This window comes from Lethenteron reissneri, chromosome 32 (assembly GCF_015708825.2).
Source record: "Lethenteron reissneri isolate LAM-NWPU_2019-01 chromosome 32, ASM1570882v1, whole genome shotgun sequence".
NCBI classification, from domain to species: domain Eukaryota; kingdom Metazoa; phylum Chordata; class Hyperoartia; order Petromyzontiformes; family Petromyzontidae; genus Lethenteron; species Lethenteron reissneri.
Window position 1 is genome coordinate 9,926,484 of NC_083810.1, and position 20,108 is coordinate 9,946,591.

The following is a 20,108-nucleotide window of genomic DNA, read 5'->3' on the forward strand; positions in this document are numbered from 1 at the left end:
AGCCTTCATGCAGCAGTGGATTGACAAAGCGCTGTAAATTATCATTGTTGCTATTAAATAATCAAAGATAGAACCGTCCTATTGGTTGCTCATTCGACTGAGCGTTCATCTCCTTTCCACAGCCCTGAGCCAAAAGTGGAAATTGCACATTCCGTAGACAGGGGCAAGCCTGTCATAGGAGATGTTAACTGCCGTTGGGGAGCTTCGGTGACGAGATGTGAACTACCTCGCCTGGTATACAGGTGGTCATGGGTTCGATCCCTGTCGTCCCACGGATTTTTTTTTCAGGTCCTCTGGTTTTTCCCTCCAGATTTGGAATCAACGACATGCGTTTAGAGTCTTTGGCTGCTCTAAATGTCCACGTGATGAGCCGCGTCGTTGAGTTATCATTTGTGGCCAGGTTGTTTCTGAAAAAGAGCGACAGCTCAAGTGGGCCTTACCTGGTAAAATAAAAAAAAAAAGTTTAGTTTAGGTCACATAAGACTCGTGCGCTTATTCTCACAGCTCTCTCTGGCTCGTTGTTAAAATCTCCAGCAATGCCTACAGATCCCTGTGTGGTTCGAGCAAAGCACTGTTCATGCGGGAGCAAGCCAGCGTAGGGCCAAGTGGTGCAGCCACGTTTAGTACGAGTACCTCGGTGTCAAACCACAGATTTAGTTTCACCGTCACCTCTGGATCCGGTCGCAAAGTTCACATTCGAGCACGAGAGCGAGCGGGGAGATGGATGCTAGTGGAGGGAGGGGTAATTTTTTTTTTCTTTTTAAAGTGGCAGGTCACACGCGCTGTGGGCGTGACGCCGCTGCGGTCCGTCATCGCCGATTATCGCCGGCTGCGCTAATTAAAGGCCTGCCCTCGCGGGGAGGCTTAATGGGGGCGCCGCGACGCTAACAACTGCTAACGACCCCCGCCGTTCGAGCAGAGTCGCTTTCCAGCCGCCCCGCCAAAGCCAGCCTGCTGTGCTGCGATAACGAATTCTCCGTATACCCACTTCCACCGCCCCTCCAGCCCTGCCTCCACCAGCAGCACGTCTCGTCTCTCCTGGTCCACTTGTTTCACCACACCGCACACCATCTTCCATCTCTACCCCCACGCCGCCACCATTGTCGCCCCCTGCAAGCCAGCCTCTATCCAGCAAGACTCTGGCACGTCCCAGGATGTATCTGCCCTTGTCCACTTTCTCCCTCTGGCTCCCCGTCACCAACCGCACACCATTCTCCACCACGAACCGCTCGCTGGTCTCTCGCGCGTTCACGGCCACCACGACACACCAATGCGGCGACGCACCGACGCAAATCGACAATTCCGCCCGCATAACGCCTTTCCCTCCAGAGTATTGCCCGCTGTCAAACTTCGTGCGCACGGATTTATCAGCAGGGCCATCTTTTGATGTGGCTGTGTGTTCGCGGGTGCGTGAGCGTGTGTCTGTGCGCATGTGTGCGTTTGCGAGTTTGTCTTTGTTTATGGCAAGCAATGATGCGGCCGTTAGCGCAGCACCATGCTATCCGTGACGCTGGTTCAATCTCGAGCCTTGCGCAACACGTGTGCCAATGGCAATGTTGCCTGTCCCCGCTGCTAGGTTAACTCGAGCTAAAATGAGTGTCCATTTCGATTTAAAGCTTTCGTGACTGCAGGGATTCATCTTCTTGGTTCTTTCGGTAAAGTCACGTAGAAGGGAAGTAATAGAATAATAAAAATAAAACATAATAAAATAATTCTCACGACGTTTCGGCCACAACGGTGAGGACGGCTGCTTGCGTTTGTTAATAAAAGCTGCTTTAAATGTTGGTGTTTTGGCCGAATGTCACATCGAGGCAGCTAGCTGCTTAGTCGAACATTGTAACATTGTAACATTTTCATTACCACCCTGAAACGACAATAAAAACATCATCTTCAGTCCTTCCACAATCCACTGCTTTCGACGCCGTGTCGAGTGTGGGGGCTATTTGATCATACTTCACCGTGCTGGCCCTTGCGGCTTGTTAAAGGAGAGCGCCCAGGACCAGTGCAGGTATCACTCGCCACTCGTATTCATAGCTGCGGCCAGCAATGTAATTGGGCTCGTAGCGCTGCTCGTTAACCACTGCGCCAGCTCGCTACCCCTCTCCCCTGCTGTAACTGCGGGGAAATGGCCAAGAACACAGGGCAGTGCGGGGATGGAGCGACGCTTGGATTCATCGATTCAAATCGGTTCTTGCACTCACGATACGTGCGAATATAATTATCGGTTAAGTTCGACTCGTGTCCGCCACGCTACACGTGGACGGGTTACGATGACCCCAGCAGCGACTTGGCGGGGTGCTGCAGTGAATCACAGCGTCAGTTTAAAAAAACTATTGTAACACATTTTTTTTTCCACTAAATCGCGACGACACAACCGCAATCATTTATAGAATTGCCGGGAAGGCGAGGTGGGGGGTGAGGCTTGCGAGGGTGAGGAAACACCAACAAGAGAGCCTGAAGCTGCTGTGCACAATAACAACAACGCAACAACAAAACAACAACAACAACAAGTGAAGTTTATCTCCTTGCGAAAGAGGCAAATAAGTTTACAATAAAATAAAAACCCCTCGTCAACAAACGCGCTATCAGGAGTTAGCATCCAAGGGTGCAAACCAAATAAATAAATAACATTAACAAATAAACAAGTCTTGATTGATGAGTGTTTTTTTTTCTAAACCCACTGCTTTGTCGAGAGGAGTGCTCGCTGGGTTTTTTTCTCGTCCACGTCCCGTAAAGTGCTTTTGGCGAATCGAGGCCAAGAAAAGCTTTCGGGGCCTGAGAAAGAGGCATCCTTGTCGCATCTCTTGTATAAGAGTTGCTGTTACCAGCGAAAAGGATCTTTTATTGCGAGCACGTGAGCCCCGGACAAAGATTCAAACGGCGGAACAACATGTCCCGCATTTAAAAAAAATAGCCGTGTTAGTTCCTTGGACATTTTTTTTGTTACCCCCAATGTTATCTCGGTCGCGTTATCGTCCTTTTAAAAAGCAATAGCGGGCCGATAATACAATCCTGAACCCATCTGAAACCTCTGCTCCATTCGTATGATCGAAACAGCCGATGCCTTCCTAAATAATTAAATACGGTTACAATCATCGCCGGTGATTTTGATAACGTTTTGATGGCCCACACACACGCTGGGAAAAATTACATCGCTCAATCAAGCGCTCGTCAGAAATAACAGTCGTTTCTCGACCCGCGATAATGTAATCCCTCGGACGTTTCCCTGTAACCTCCTCATCATCATCATCATCGATATGTATGCATAAATATCACTTAATATTTACAACGTGCCTCCTACAAGGTGAACGCAGCATCTGCCTGCACATGGGCAGCGGTCTGACAAGGGGGCGGGGGGGGGCGGCACAATGTTGTCACGTGGCTTCGAAAATTAAGTCATTTGAATTTGCGGGTAATTTATCAAATGTATCAAATTAGGATCGTATGCTGCCAGCACGGCATGGCCGACACATTTTTTTTTTCTGAACGCCGTAGGATCTCTCTCGCGTCCGCTATGAAGCGGTATTAACCAGGGCGGCCGCTTGCCTCGAACCGCGAACCTCGATCACGAGCGGCCGTGTCGCCGCTCCGATTTCGCCGTGAGCCTCACCCACGCGATCCCTCCCCGCGGCCCCCCCCGCTCCCGTCCTGTGCCCGCAGCTGTAAGCCCAAGCGGTACCTGGCGCACCTGCCCAACACCAGCATCATCATCCCCTTCCACAACGAGGGCTGGTCCTCGCTGCTGCGCACCGTGCACTCCGTCATCAGCCGCTCGCCCTCGGAGCTCATCGCGGAGATCATCCTCGTGGACGACTTCAGCGACAGAGGTGAGCCATCGTCGCTCTGCATGCCTCTCTCTCTCTCTCCGTGAGTTGTTCGGTCTGACTGTCTGCCTGTCCATCTATAAGTTTATCAGTCTTTCAGTCTGTCAGTTTGTTGGTCTATCAGTCCATCCGTCTATTTGTCTGTGTCGATGCCATCTCATCGGTCTATCTGTCTGTCCATCTGTCTATCAATATACCCATTTGTTTGTCGAAATAGCTGTCTGTCCATATCACCATCTGTTTGCCTGACCCTACAACCATTGTCTTCTCGTATGTTTACGTGTCTGTTGAGCTCTGCCGCAGCACCACCTTTGTATCTGTCTTCGTCTGTACCAACATGCATCACCTTCGATCAGCCATCTCTGCCCGACCGTCTGTAAATGTACACCACGCCGTGTGTCCGCCCGCCCGCCTGTCTTCCAGTTTGTACGTCAAGCCAGCTCTCTGTCTGCTGGACCATCTGTTCGTCTGTAGCTCGACGCGACTGCCACCTCCCTTATCTGTCCGGCGCCTGACATTCGCCTCCGAATGCCACCAACCGGTCCCACTTAGTGTGCCAGCCCACGCTGTCGGCCAAATCGATCGCTCTCTCTCTCTCTCTTGTTCGTTCGCGCGCACGCGCCCCCCCCTGCCGTGTTTGCCGCAGCTCCGAATCTCGGCGCGTTCGCGATCGTCTGCCCCCGCGTGGGAATCCTCGCACCCCCGCCGACGGAAGGAGGCGTTTGATCCGGCCCCCGCGATGGCACGCGCGCGCCCGCGTGCACGAACGACGCTCGGCACGCGACGGCGCCAGACTAATGAGCCGCGACCGAGGTTAGCGAAACAACGCATGCCAGGCTCGGACAGTGCAACGTGAAAAAGCTGGCAGCCTTTCAATGTAATAGGGGGAGAGGAAAAAAAAAGTTATTTTTAAATTATTTATGGCTGGTGACGTGCTTCATCTATCTCTATATGTCATTGTTAATTAGCAGCACTGGCACACGGTTCCTGGCTGGTGGCAACGTTTGTCGGTGATTTGGATAAGTGCCACAGCTGCACTCTCCCCCTCTTACCTCACTCCATTCCCCTCCACACACTCTCCTATCACTCCCCTCTCACCTTCAGTCCACTCCCCTCCACACACTCTCTGAGCAACCCTCTCTCATCTTCAGTCCACTCCCCTCCACACACTCTCATAGCTCTTCCCTCTCATCTCACTCCACTCCCCTCCACGCACCCAGCAGCGAGGGCTTGCTGTCGAAGCCCCCGGGTCAAACCTTTGCTCCGTGTGAGATCGCTTCTTGTCTACTGCTGCCCCCCTTCCACCTCACACAGCCGTCCGTGCTGTCTACCCCCTGCCCCAAAGTCTAGGCTAGAGCCCCAACTTGCTTTTCTCTGCCTCTCGATACAATCAACTTGCTCACAGCGCCTTGAGATGGGGGCCGCATCGGCACGCCGATGTAGTCCCACGCCGCGTCGCTCGCGGGAGCAGAGCGGCGCTCTCCGTCACGGCGCTCTGCTGAACAATCGCTGCTTTTGTGCCTCTCATCAACTATTGATCCTCTTAAGTTGTTGTATTCGTCGTGTGCGAGCGCGGTGCGATGTAATCGATGTTTTAAGTAAGCGGACTGTTTTATTGCAATATTTATTGTTGTCGGTGTTGCGGTTCGTGGTTCGCAATCTAAAGAGTGCGTGAAAGATTGTGACTGTTCGATCCGTTTCTCCGTCCGCCCGTCCGTCCTCCCGTCGGCTCTGATTTGGCTGAAGTGAAGCCAGCGTGCGTTTGAGCAGCGCGAGCACCGAGACTGATGAGAGGGGCGAGCTCCGTTACGGGCGCTTGGTGGTGGATTTCGAGAGAGATGATAAAAGTGCAGCCCCTTCAATTGCTTGCCCCACGCTGCTCCTGTCCGGAAGGGACCTCCGCTCACAGAGAGGGAGAGAAGTGTCTGGCCTACTCTTCCGCGCTGGACGGACGCCTCGGAAGAGGTGGAAGTACCCACAATTTACCCAACCGCGCACAACCGGCCGGTTCGACAACACTGCAGTGTCCCCATTTGTACCGCAACTGGGTGGACAGGGGCAGTGGCGGGGGCGACCTCTGGATTGCATATCCACTCTGTGGTAACCATCACACCACGGCCACATTTAGGCACTGAAACGTGTTGAATATATATTTAATACCTACGTGACTTTACCGAAAGAACCAAAGAGTATGGATTCCTGCAGTCACGAAAGCTTCAAATCGTTATCGTTGCGAAATTATCTAAAGCCACTGGGACCTGAGGTTGGGCGTGGATAGGGATATGGCCAGGAGGGGGCGGCAGTGCCGAGTGTCACAGCCCTTCGTACCGTGGGGAGGTTTTCTCCGGGGTCTCTTGGCTATCCTCCCGCACGCAGCCAAACTCTCATTCGTGGAAATTTTGCCAAACATCTCAATGCAGAGCCCCGCTGGAAGAAAAAAACACAGTCTTGCGGCTCACCGAGGCCTTTTTGTTAGGTTAAATAAATTAAATCTCATTAAAACGACATTCTGGCAGTGAGTGGCGCAGTTACTGTTTGTGTCCTGCTGCAACGTTTGTTCATCGTGCCGAGCAAGGAGCGGTGGGGCGGGGGGGGGAGCTCCTCGCTGTTTTTATTTTGTCGTTTATTTTCTGCCCCCCCCCCCCCCCGCCGCGCTTGAGTTTGCGCACGAGACGATGGGCCACGGCCCCGGGGGTGGCCGGAGGATGAGGCCATCGCGGTCGCTCGCCCACAGAGAGGCCCTTCGCCCTGACGGGGGGCCCTGCTCCCGTGGAGTTAGATGTGGGGGGGGGGGGGGATTGTTCGAATTAATGCAAATGAATACATCATTTGTATGAAACTAACTGAGCTCGAAAGATGGAAAGGGCAAAAAAGCCAGAAAGTAAGAAAACTCTGATATTAGCAGCGGGTGAAGCTCGCAAGTATCACCACCCCCCCCCCCCCCCTTTGCGCTTTCAATGGCCCATCCTTGACTGACGAGTGAGCGTGCTTGGAATTCCGCCGCGAGGAAAACGAGGAATTACAGAGCAAATGTGACTCGGAGACATTCCGGTGACCATTCAGTAAAGCAATCGTGCTCTTGGGTATCACGCATCGCCGGGAGGGGCGATGGCCCCCCGTGGTCAAGACTAAGGACGGAACGGCAGCCAACAAAAGGCAACGCTGCCCCAAGAGGATGCCTGCCGCACGGTGAGACAGAGCGATGAAATCGGCTCGTGACGTGCGGGGCGCTGAGATGGACTGTTAACATTGCGGGAGCGTGAGCGATGGCGACGGGGTTGGGAAGGCCTTCATCCAGAAGGTCGATTGAAAAACGGGCCGTGGATTATATTATCATTGCTATTTGAATTAGGATGCGAAATGTTAAAAATGTCATCGCATTCGCCGTCAGCATCGCCTTATAACAGCAACGTATAATCGGCCGTCGTTTTGAGGAAATGGTCGACCAGAGTTGTACTTGCGTGTGTGCGTGTACACGCTACTGCCGGGGTGGTCCTTCAGCGTTGTGTCCGGTGCGTAAATTAGTCGACTGTTTAGAAATTAGACAGGCACACGCGAAATGCAGTGGCATTTTTTGTTCTGCAGTGGCATTTTTTGTTCTGCAGTGGCATTTTTTGTTCTGCAGGGAAAGCTGGGGCGTTCTGCGTATTTTTTTGTTCATTTTTCGTGTACGAAGTACTAAGTCGCCTGTCGTTTCGTCTGTCCGCTCGTGGCTACGTTCACAAGGTCAAAGTGACCGCGCGATCGCTTGAAATTGACGCGGTTTTTGAAGAATGCGTCGTTTTCATTTCGAACAAAAATTCCCCCCCCCCCCCACCCGTGCGACAGACGTATCGGCATTCGGGAAACAAATTGTGCCGCTAAACGCCGCGAAATGAAACGAAAAAGTGCCCCTTAAAATTAAATTTGTGAAACATGGGTTCCAGGAGACCAATACGACACATTGTCACGGGACAAATGACGAGCGTGTCCATCGCCCTGTCATTGGATTCCATGTCTGGGGGGGGAGGGGAGGGAGAGCAATGGTAGTGGCGTAGCGATGCATCAATTAATTGTTAATATTGCCTTTTTAACTCGCCTCATCGTATCACATGCGTAAGAATCTGTTTTTTTATTTTATTTCTATAAATTCTCTCACGGTTACTGAGCAGCCGCTAATGACCAATAGCAACAATGGCGTTTGCAATAGCGAGAGTTAATACACCTCTTGCATTGAGCAATCGTTGCAGGAACTTGAGAAGGGAAATGTCGGCTGGCAATCGCAAAGTGGAGCAGTGCAAGGGAAGATATGGGAAGAGAAGCGCGTTTGGTCTTGCAGTGCGGTGGATGAACTCACTAAGGATGAGACCATAGAGCCTTCTGGTAGGCCGAGTCCTGAACGTGGGTGGAGAAATCGTTTGAACGGTAAAGCCATGGCAGTGGCGATTGGAGAGTAATAAGGAGAGGACATGGCAACTCGATTAACCGACACCCTGAGCCGCGACGAATCGCGAAAGGAGAGGAGGAAGCGGCGGTCGGAAATCGTTGCTGATGCATGTTTTGGGTGGCAGGGCCCGCTTGGCAGAGTCTCGGGGGCCAGCGCCTCGCCTAATCAGCCGAGTGATTGGAACATTGTTTGCAAACTTAAACAAGAACGGCAACGCCATCGTGGCCGGCCGCTGCCGAAGTGCGCGCACAGCAGCATAGCTGCGATTAGCGCGAGCCATGGATTGAATGCAAATGGAGCGCGTGGTTTATGAGAAAAGTGTGCGTGCGTGTGTGTGCGGGTCACTGCACTACCTGGGTGTATTTGCATAACGAGCAATTGAGTGCAGTGTGCAGGATGGATGAAGGATGTCCGTTACTGAAAGGCACCTTGGAGCGGTTTTTCAAACAATGCGCGCTGTGTCATTGTGAATTGTCATAATGATTGAATTAAATGTCCGTGGTAACGGTGAGGCACGTGGCAATCCAAGGCAGATCTTAACACTCGCGTATGGCGCACACATCGAGTTGTGCGCATGGCGAATCGATTATTGATGGCTTATGGAAATCATATCCAATTGGGATGCAACGTTTACGCTAATGTTACGTAAATGTACTGGGCTAGAAGTTATACAGACGAGACGAAAACAAAGCTAATGAGCCGGAAAATAATTCAATAAAAGATACCCGTCCCTTCAATCGAATTATGACTCCCCAAATTCTGACAAAATCTGCAAGTTCGGTGGATATTGGTGACTATGTGGATATAATTGGCGAGTTGAATCCAAAACGGTCACGGGCTTCCCTTAGGTTGACTCAGCTTTCAATGAGTGTGTCACTTGCAACGTGTAAACGTTAACACGGCCGGACAAAGATAGCCGGGCACGGCGCTGGCCAAACCACTCCCTTGTGTACCGTGCCCAGCCTCAAGAGGTGCTCACTAATGTAGGGCTGTTACAGAGGGGCTGTTTGTGTAGGGCTGTATGCATAGGATCTAACGGATAACAAACACAGTGGGCGGGGGCTCCGTCAGTACACGGGGTGGTGCCCGCAACGACGTCCGCACCGGGCGGCGTGAGGGGGGGTTGTGATCCTCTGGGGGGATATAAAAGGGGATGAGCCAGAGAGCTCGGGGTTCAGTCTTAGAGTAAATAGGGGAAGACGGAAGATCGACCAGATAGGCCCTGGACTCCCCTGGGACGCCGCCCTTATCAGGGCAGCGCAGGACCGAGCCAGTGGCGTGGTCCCGTGAACCAGAGTTAGTACTCTGGGACTCCGGGTACCGTAGCCCGACTAACCAGTGTCGGGCCAGATAGCCTCCTCGTTAGTGGAGGACTGAGGATAGGTCAGGGGTAGCTAATAGGAGATTACCCACTATCCGGGTGAGGGGGCCGATACACCCCTCTAGTGTTGTACGACTATTGTATAAATAAATACGTGTGCCTTACAACGGTGTCCAAGCGTCTTCAAGGGTACTTCACTAACAACAGTCTATGCGGCTACACGGGGGACAATTTCCCATTGCGGTTGTTATGCAAAATAAATTGGGCGTGTGTGCGTGCGTGCGTGCGCGTTTCCTTCAACTCCTTTCGAATCATTTCAATTTGTAATGCGCTCTCACGGATATAATGATCACCCTCCATTCTGCCATTAGAGAGAGCGAGAGAGAGTGAGAGGAGAGAGAGAGGCCTGGTGGGAGGAGTGGGAGAAGTGAGAGGAATTGGAGGTGATGTCGCGGAGGTTAATCTATGATGTCTGTAGCCACTTCAGCCTGTCGTTGCATTTTTCTGCGAGGCGCCAGAACCATCTGTAACTGGTGGCCTCCAAGTCCCTTTGCATGAAACAAGACGATGTACCTCGCTTCGACGAGCTTGACCATCATGGGACCTCCTTTGCCAGAACCAAAATATGAGAATCGGTTTTCCCCTTTTTTTTTGTAACAAAGCAGGTGTTAAGATGTTAAAACACCAAACTGAAACCTTTTACAAGGAATCATGCTTGCATTAACCACAATGCTTGTGGTCAGAATGAAAACAAAAAACGTACTCTAATAGCATTTGCATTTTCTTTGAAACTGATTGGTCCACACCAGAGACAGCTTTCTTTCGAGCCTAGTCTCAAACGATGTTAGACCTGAAGCTTGCCCATCTTGTGCATTCTCGCCACACAGCTGGATACAAGCCCACGTTCTCCTAGACAGAGTCTTCTAAGCGGTTGGCTGCTCACTGCAGCTCTGCACAGTTGGGGTGGTTTTTTTTTTTTGAGTTCCTCAACATTTGTCAGTCTTGAGTGTGAAGAATTGTCCTTGCAAAGTTTTCCGCAATATCAGATCTGATCCTCTCTCAATCCATCGTCCATTGAATTCCTGACTGATTTTATTCCCGAATTGCGAGGGCATCATAATAATAATAATGTGCCGGAGCCCCACATTTCTGCAAAATGCATGTTGCAAATGGACTTTGTCGCCACTCTGAATGTCTCTTTCTTATTTACAGTGTGGCCCAAAAGTCAGGACGCATCGGATTATTAAATTTATTTTCACACTGGCATGAATATATTTTAATTGTTTATTCAATAAGTTCACGTTGTATCTATTTTTCAGTCTTCCTGTGGGGTGGGGGGTCACCTAAAGTGCATCGTTTACAAAACTCCACCAAGAACAAGAAATGAATTGAGACAGCAAAACGTAACGCACGAATGTTCGAAGGTTAGACCTGTAACCTTAGAAAAAAAGTCCGAGATTCATTATGAAAAAAATGTCACGCATGCGTTCACGCTCATGGAAGTCCGTTTGAGCTTTTGTTAAAGACGAATAAAGTAACCCAGCGTGTTGTTCTTAAAATAAATACAACAACACTGTGCATCCTGACTTCTGTGCCACCCTGTATAAACATATACGTACAACAAGAATTGTTTACACCGCCAGTGAGCGTGTATATAAAATAAAGCGTGTTATTTACGCCCGTGCATTCAGAAGAGACACCACACTGAATATTAATGTTTTTGCTGCTCAATGATTCCCCCCCGCCCCAACACAATTGAGACGGAAGTAAAAACTAAACGCCGTTGATGCGCAGATCTCGGCCGGCATTGCTCCTCGCAGGGTTACACGAAGCAACGATGGGGGGGTGGGGGGGGTGCTGTCGATTGAGATTCAAGTTGGGCTCTCGGTCGGACTTATTGATCGCATATTTTTCACATATATATTTTTTGCACAATATTACCTCTCCCTTAATTCGGTACATGTCGCCGAAAATCCTGCTTGCGAAAAAGAGATTTCCACCTGGAATACAATTAATGGCTAGTGGAGATGGAGAGAGATGGAGAGAGGGAGGGAGAGAGGGAGAGAGAAAGCAGGAAGTGTCTCAGTGCCCCTATCAGTAAATGTGGCGTGTAATATGAGCTTTATCATGCATAATCCCAGCAGAAATGCTCCTGGGATGGGACCGTCGGTGCAAGCGGGAGCCGGGCGGCGCTGAGATTTGCTCAACAGAGGCCTGTCGCGCAGTTCCAGCCATCACGTTATCCGGGGTTCCAATTAGCAGCAGGAGGAATAATTTAACGTGTGTCATTATTATTATTATTCTTATTCTCACTCGACTTGTACTAAATTCATTCATTTGAGTAAGAAAAATGAAGGTCGTGTAAATATAACAATGCATGAAGAAACACGTCCTCCGCGGGGATCGGGCGGCAGTGGCGGCGGCGGCGCATGCCTGCGACCGAGCACCGCGGAGGAGAGGGTTTGGGGGTCGCGGCAGATCCCTCGCCACCGGTGTCCGGGTGCCGTTCCCAGGTGCTCTGAGAAGGCGTTGCGGCCAAATGTGGACCAATACCATCCGCCCATCGTGCACGAGGCGAGCGTTCTGACCCCTCGCTATCGCGTTGTTTCTCTGGGTGCCCCGGCCCTCGTCCCACATTCTTAAACACTCGTTGATTGGCTGGAAACATCTTGACATACAGAGGGCTGCAGAGCTTTGGCAATTGTTGGCACCGGGCTCATCGGCTGGCTGCTGCCTCTCCTGCCTGGTCTGTGGCTTCTCAACTCTTGAATCGTTCGCTCGCCTCAAGAGTGAGCCCATAGTGTGCGGCGCATCACAGGTTGAAATTATCATCATCATTACTATTAAATCGGCTCGTGTGCAGGAACTAAATGGATCACAAAAACTGTGAGAGATGGATATGGCTTCGGAGGCATTTATCCAGCAGTGAATGAATCATGGCTGAAATAAATAATAGCAATTCCTTTTTTCCAGGTGAGCCTCACTCATTCTGTCCTACAAGAGGTTCCTGTATCAGGATATTTGGCATGTTTTTGTTAATGAGTGCATGGGAGGAACCAGCAGAACGCAAATAAAAGCCACCCAAAACATGTGGGAATATACCACTCCAAGCTCTGCACAGGCGGATTCAACTCACTTGCTGTGCTGTTATCTACTGGCCCCACCTCACAGCCGAGCGTCTCGTCAGAGTTCAACAGATGTGCGTGATCGACAAACCCTCACCTCAAGGTGATGGATTCATGGGTGTGAGCCACCACGCCCAGTGGTTTAAATTTCGGCATCATTTTCTGGTAATTTTTTGTTGTTGTTGAGATTTTGTCTTTTGAAATTATGCTACCGAGAGACGTGGACGACGCAACAAATGTAATTTAGAGGCATTATGTTGTCCACTATTGAAAGTAACAAAGAACTCAACACGTCCATCAGCAACAATTTCTTAAATGGGGGAGGGGAAAAAAAACCCTAAATAATGGGCGACGTTTCGGGCAATGTCCCTTCTTCATAGCGCTCATGAAAGTTAGGTAGGCTTGGGCAGGAGACTTTGCTAGAGGGCAGCGACTGGCGCAGGGAACGAGACCTGGTGCTGGAATGGAATCCAAATCGGGGAACGTGCTCAAGAGGATGCCCTCCGCAGAGGTGGCGTAACGACGACTGCTCGCACGCGGGAGCGACGGGGCGCTGACACCGCGTTGCCGTGCGGGCGGTCAGATTGACACGGAGCGCCGACAGCGGGAGAGGTGAGGGTGAGCGTACGCGGGGGGCAGCGGGGGGGGGCAGTGTCTGACTTGACAGGCGCTGTCCGATGAGCCGAGCGAGCGAATGTGCGAGGGAGCGAGCCAGTCGGGGGGGGGGGGAGGATGAGCGAGAGACGGAGAGAGGGGGGAGAGGGGGATTGCCGAACATTGATCATCACTTTAGCGCGCCGTGTCAGTGTCTGAAAGCAAACACCGCAAACGAATGACACGAGCGCTCACTGCTGCGGCATTTCATCTTCCCAATATATTTGTCAACGTCCGCCCGTATCTCCTCCCCTGCCCTCATCATCGTGCCGAGTACGCGCAGTGGCGGGTACTCGTCGCGATGCGTACTTTTTTTTTCTGCGTAAAGTGTCACCCGTACTCTTTACAACCTGCTGCCTTGCCGGTGGTAAGTGGACACCTGTGCAGTGGAGGGGTAGAGAGACGTTAATTGTGTCCCTTGCCAGAGGACAGAGAGAGAGGGACGCATCTTGGGAGATGCTGGAGAGACACAGAGAGACGGATGCACGCAGGCACAGCTGTGGAAGAGAAACAAGGAGATGCACGTGGCTACAGAGAGACACACAGAGGTACAGAAACACAGAGTGAGAATTACACACAGAGACGTGGAGAAAGACGCACAGAGACGTGGAGACACACACAGAGACGTGGAGACACACAAAAACGTGGAGACACACACAGACGTCAAGACAGACAGAGACGTGGAGACACACACAGAGACGTGGAGAGACACACAGACGTGAAGACAGACACAGACGTGGAGACACACACAGACGTGAAGACAGACAGAGACGTGGAGACACACACAGAGACGTGAAGACACACACAGAGACGTGGAGACACACACAGACGTGAAGACAGACACAGACGTGGAGACACACACAGACGTGGAGACACACACAGACGTGGAGACACACACAGACGTGGAGACACACAAAGACGTGGAGACACACACCGACGTGGAGACACACACAGACGTGGAGACACACAAAGACGTGGAGACACACACAGACGTGGAGACACACACAGACGTGGAGACACACACAGACGTGGAGACACACACAGACGTGAAGACAGACACAGACGTGGAGACACACAGACGTGGAGACACACACAGACGTGGAGACACACACAGACGTGGAGACACATAAAGACGTGGAGACACACACAGACGTGGAGACACACACAGACGTGGAGACACACAAAGACGTGGAGACACACACAGACGTGGAGACACACACAGACGTGGAGACACACACAGACGTGGAGACACACAAAGACGTGGAGACACACAAAGACGTGGAGACACACACAGACGTGGAGACACACACAGACGTGGAGACACACACAGACGTGGAGACACACACAGACGTGGAGACACACACAGAGACGTGGAGACACACACAGACGTGGAGACACACACAGACGTGAAGACACACACAGACGTGGAGACACACAAAGACGTGGAGACACACACAGACGTGGAGACACACAGAGACGTGGAGACACACACAGACGTGGAGACACACACAGACGTGGAGACACACACAGACGTGGAGACACACAAAGACGTGGAGACACACACAGACGTGGAGACACACAGAGACGTGGAGACACACACAGACGTGGAGACACACACAGACGTGAAGACAGACAGAGACGTGGAGACACACACAGACGTGGAGACACACAAAGACGTGGAGACACACACAGAGACGTGGAGACACACACAGAGACGTGGAGACACACACAGAGACGTGAAGACACACAGACGTGAAGACACACACAGACGTGGAGACACACACAGAGACGTGGAGACACACACAGACGTGAAGACACACACAGACGTGGAGACACGCACAGACGTGAAGACACACACAGACGTGGAGACACACACAGAGACGTGGAGACACACAGAGACGTGAAGACACACAGACGTGAAGACACACACAGACGTGGAGACACACACAGACGTGGAGACACACACAGAGACGTGGAGACAGACAGAGACGTGGAGACACACACAGACGTGGAGACACACACAGACGTGAAGACACACACAGAGACGTGGAGACACACACAGATGTGGAGACACACACAGAGACGTGGAGACACACAGAGACGTGAAGACACACAGACGTGAAGACACACACAGACGTGGAGACACACACAGACGTGGAGACACACACAGAGACGTGGAGACAGACAGAGACGTGGAGACACACACAGACGTGGAGACACACACAGACGTGGAGACACACACAGACGTGGAGACACACACAGACGTGAAGACACACAAAGACGTGGAGACACACACAGAGACGTGAAGACACACAGACGTGAAGACACACACAGACGTGGAGACACACACAGACGTGAAGACACACACAGACGTGGAGACACACACAGAGACGTGGAGACACACAGAGACGTGGAGACACACACAGAGACGTGAAGACACACAGACGTGAAGACACACACAGACGTGGAGACACACACAGACGTGAAGACACACACAGACGTGGAGACACACACAGAGACGTGGAGACAGACAGAGACGTGGAGACACACACAGAGACGTGGAGACACACAGAGACGTGGAGACACACACAGAGACGTGGAGACACACAGAGACGTGGAGACACACACAGACGTGTAGACACACACAGACGTGGAGACACACACAGAGACGTGGAGACACACAGAGACGTGGAGACACACACAGACGTGGAGACACACACAGAGACGTGGAGACACACAGAGACGTGGAGACACACAAAGACGTGGAGACACACACAGAGACGTGGAGACACACACAGAGACATGAAGACACACACAGAGACATGAAGACACACACAGAAACATGAAGACACACACAGAGACATGAAGACACACAGAGACGTGGACACACACAGAGACGTGGAGACACACACAGAGACGTGGAGACACACACAGAGACATGAAGACAGACACAGAGACGTGGAGACAAACACACAGAGACAAAGGGACAGACACTTTTGGGAGTGCCGGCCTTCAAGCGGCGGTGCCGTGGACTGGAGCGTACCGCGTGCGCCAACCCAGCACCGAGTGGGCAGCCCGCACGAGCCGGGTATAGCGCCCCGCCCCCTAGTGGCTGTAATGACCACACGAACCCATTACCTAGAAAACACACGAACGGGAAAACGTTCGAATCCTCACACGGGCACACACGCGATTGCAACGCACGCGTACCGTGAGGTTACGGTCCCGGCCTGCAGTAGTGCACCGTGGAAGAACGATCATTTGAGGGAGGAAGCCATTGCTGCTGCTGCTGCTGGAGGAGGGTTGCAATGTTCGCTAAATTCGCAGCTGCCTTCAAAGCATTACACTAAACTTTTATTTGTATTTTACCCAGGCAAGGCCCACTTGAAGAACAGCAACGTAGCTTTCGATTTAAAGCTTTCGGGACTGCAGGGATTCATCTTCTTGGTTCTTTCGGTAAAGTCACGTAGAATGAAAATAATAAAATAATAAAATAAAACATAATAAAATAATTTTCACGACGTTTCGGCCACAACGCAAGCAGCCGTCCTCAGGTGAAGACCAGGTCTGTCTCCCCGACAGACGAAGAACCAAGAAGAAGAGCAACATAGCTCTTGTTCAGAAGCGACCCGCCCACAAATGATAGCTCAACGAAGTGGCTCATCATCGCGTGGACATCTAAAGCAGCCGAGTAATCTTCTTGGTTCTTTCGGTAAAGTCATGTAGAAGGGAAGTAATAAAATAACAAAAATAAAACATAATACAATAATTCTCACGACGTTTCGGCCACAACGCAAGCAGCCGTCCTCAGGTGAAGGTTCACCTTTACCGAAAGAACCAAGAAGATGAATCCCTGCAGTCACGAAAGCTTTAAATCGAAATTCAGCTGAGTAATCTTAAACGCACGTTTCGCTCAACCCTATCCCGGCCGCTTCCTCCTCTATCCCACCGACAGAAGAAAAGAAAAAAAACATCTCCTCTCCAGACCATTTACTCTCGCTCCGCACCAATTAAAGCTCAATAAAAAATACTACACCGCTTAATGGCAAATACTAATTAATCTCGAGGCTGTTTTGGGGGTCGGGCGTTTCGAGGAAGAAGAGCGTCAGGGGGATTGTGTCTCCAATATGTGCACGTGTACTCACAAAGGGAGTGTGCTTTCTGCGAGCTTTTAATATTTTTTTTATAATATTCAGCAGGACTGAGCTGTATTATACCCGCATGCAAAGGTTGAATGGGTACACATTAATCTAAGTCTCTGTGGAGTTGAGGCTGCACGCATGTTTTCGCAAAAGGGAAGTTCAGCCGGCCAAAACTTAAAACTTTTCCTTTCGGCGAGATATAAAAAATTAAGTTTCCTTTTTTTCCCCCTCTCCTTAACAACTTATTTTTTTCGTGGCGCATAGGGGTTGGTGCACTGCGCTACGAACTCAGCAGCCTAGGTTGGATTCGTAGCCACGGTCAACCTCAGTGGCAAGCGTTATCTGAATCAGTCACCGAGCCTCTTCTCGGACCACTTGACCTGAACTAATTATCTAAAGCCATGTGTAAGCGTCATCACCGGGGAGACAAATAATGTTGCAAGGCATAGTGCAGGTGCACCGTAATAATAGGTGCTCGCAAACAGAACTTGCCCCAGCGGTCGAGCCAGGGCAATGCGGGGGATGGGTGTTCTTTACCGAGGATAAACCAATGACAGATGTTTCGCACACCTGTGGTATTCTGCTTATTTGAAAAACGAAGCGATGGAATTTCAAAACCAGATGATTGCCGGTGCGCCCAAAATCCCAAAATAATTTGCCTGAATTTCCTAAACGTGGCTGGCAACCGCGAGAATTTGCACACCGTCTCTGTAAAGCGGACAGACGGCTTGGGATGACGATTGGCGCATCGCATTTACACGCCAACCTGTGTTCCTCCCTCGATAGTAACACATGTAGTACACACTGAGACCACTTAACCATGTGCACGCCAACACCACCACCACCACGGCCACCACCACCGCCTCTCACCACCAGTTTCATCACCACCACCTCTCACCACCACCACTGCCACCACCACTGCCACCACCGCCACGAGCAGTACAGCTACCCACCTCCGCCACCACCGCCACCGTCACCTCCCACCGTCATCGCCCACGCCCGCACCAGCCGGCCCGTGCCTGTCATTGTACGACATCTCCTCTCGTGCGCCCGCTGTGTGATGTGAAATCGCCGTGATTAATTTCTGGCTTCTGCCGCACGGTGTCCTCTACAAAGCCGCTGCAGACAGGTGACGCGTGACGGATGTGGCGAAAGTCAAAAGGGATGGCTTCAAAGCGTCTTTGGATCTCACGTCTCCTGATGTTAAACACATTCGGGAGACAGGTGTGCGATTAAAAAAAAACCTTAGCTCTCCAACATCATCGCTGCCGTGTCTCCGCTTCGTCCCCGCTCGTTGCCCACCTCCGCTCCTCCCTCGTCCCGCTGCCACCCCGGTTTACGTGGCAATTTGTTCGCGACGAAACGTTCGCGTGCGTGCAGGCGCAGGGCGAATCACCTACTTGCTCTTGGCATGTTTGAAGAATTGTCTTGGTTTCGGGCTCACGGTTTGATTCAACGATAAATCATTTTTCGTCGTCTGGTTCACACAGTCTGCTTTCTCGGTTACTCTTCATCGCATTCGTATTGTCTGCGGTGTCTTTCAACTCCGTCTTGTCTGTTTTTTTTCTCACGTTTCCTCTCGCCTGTATGGTTTCATCTGTTCTGCCGCTCGCATTCGTACCATTGGCCAGCTTTGTGCTGTCCATCTTGTTTCAGTTCTAAATAAATTACTTTTCAATCTTGATTTTAAAGTGCATAGCCCCGATAGCTTCCTAATTTCGGAAAGAAGAACGTTCCAGACGGCCGCAGAAGCGCATCTGAAAGCGGTGACAACCGCCTTGATTCCACGACCAAAAGCCGCCGTTGCGAGGACGACCAGAATCCGCGTGACGGTTCACCCTCCTTGACGAGCCCAGCGGCGAGGTATTGTGGTTCACTTCGTGGCAAGCACTTTCTGTGTGCAATGATTGCGACCACGTTGTAATGTATTCGTTCGGCAACCGGGGGCCAAGTCAATATGACCTCTTGAATCATTAGCCGAGTGGAACAAAAAAACTGGTGTCAACTTTTCCATAAATCGACAATATGCTCATGACACGCGTTACTCAGCGTTCGTCGCCGTGCTCGTCAAAACCCGACTTTCACCGAAGAGCAGACGAACCCTTCCGTGTTTACCGAAGGGGGCCATCTGTCGGCGCAGCAGCTTTTGCTAGACCGTAGTTCGCCGGCAAAGGCGAAGGCTGCCGCTCGAATACGGCGCGGACATCGACAGGCCGCGCGCGTGGGACCCGTCGGTAAGATCATGAAGGTGGCGGCGGTGATGGCGGTGATGGCGGTGATGGCAGTGGTGGCGGTGGTGGCGGTGGTGGCAGTGGTGGCGGTGGTGGCGGTGGTTGGCGGTGGTTGCGGTGATGGCGGTGATGGCGGTGACGGTTAGGCGTATCAGCGTGCTTCGTGGGCAATGCGTGTTTTATTTTTATAGGAAAACGAACTGGAGCTGCTTTATCCTGCTGGGAATGTCACCGTGACGGGTGATTTTTTTTCTTATTTTTAACCAGGTAAGGCCCACTGAGCTACGTGGCTCTTTTTAGGAAGCGACCTGGTCACAAATGATAGCTCAACGAAGTGGCAGCCAAATACTCTAAAACGCACGTTGATTATAAACGTGGACGGAAA

General features: G+C 51.4%; 1 protein-coding gene across 1 annotated transcript in view; it reads left to right on the top strand.

Annotated features, from left to right (window-relative positions):
• Positions 1-20,108, top strand: part of GALNTL6 (polypeptide N-acetylgalactosaminyltransferase like 6) — a 224,759-nt gene that overhangs the window by 150,519 nt on the left and 54,132 nt on the right. The window contains exon 4 of the mRNA XM_061563948.1: positions 3,661-3,827. Within this exon, the coding sequence (XP_061419932.1) occupies positions 3,661-3,827 (167 nt within the window). The remainder of the gene's footprint in view (positions 1-3,660; positions 3,828-20,108) is intronic.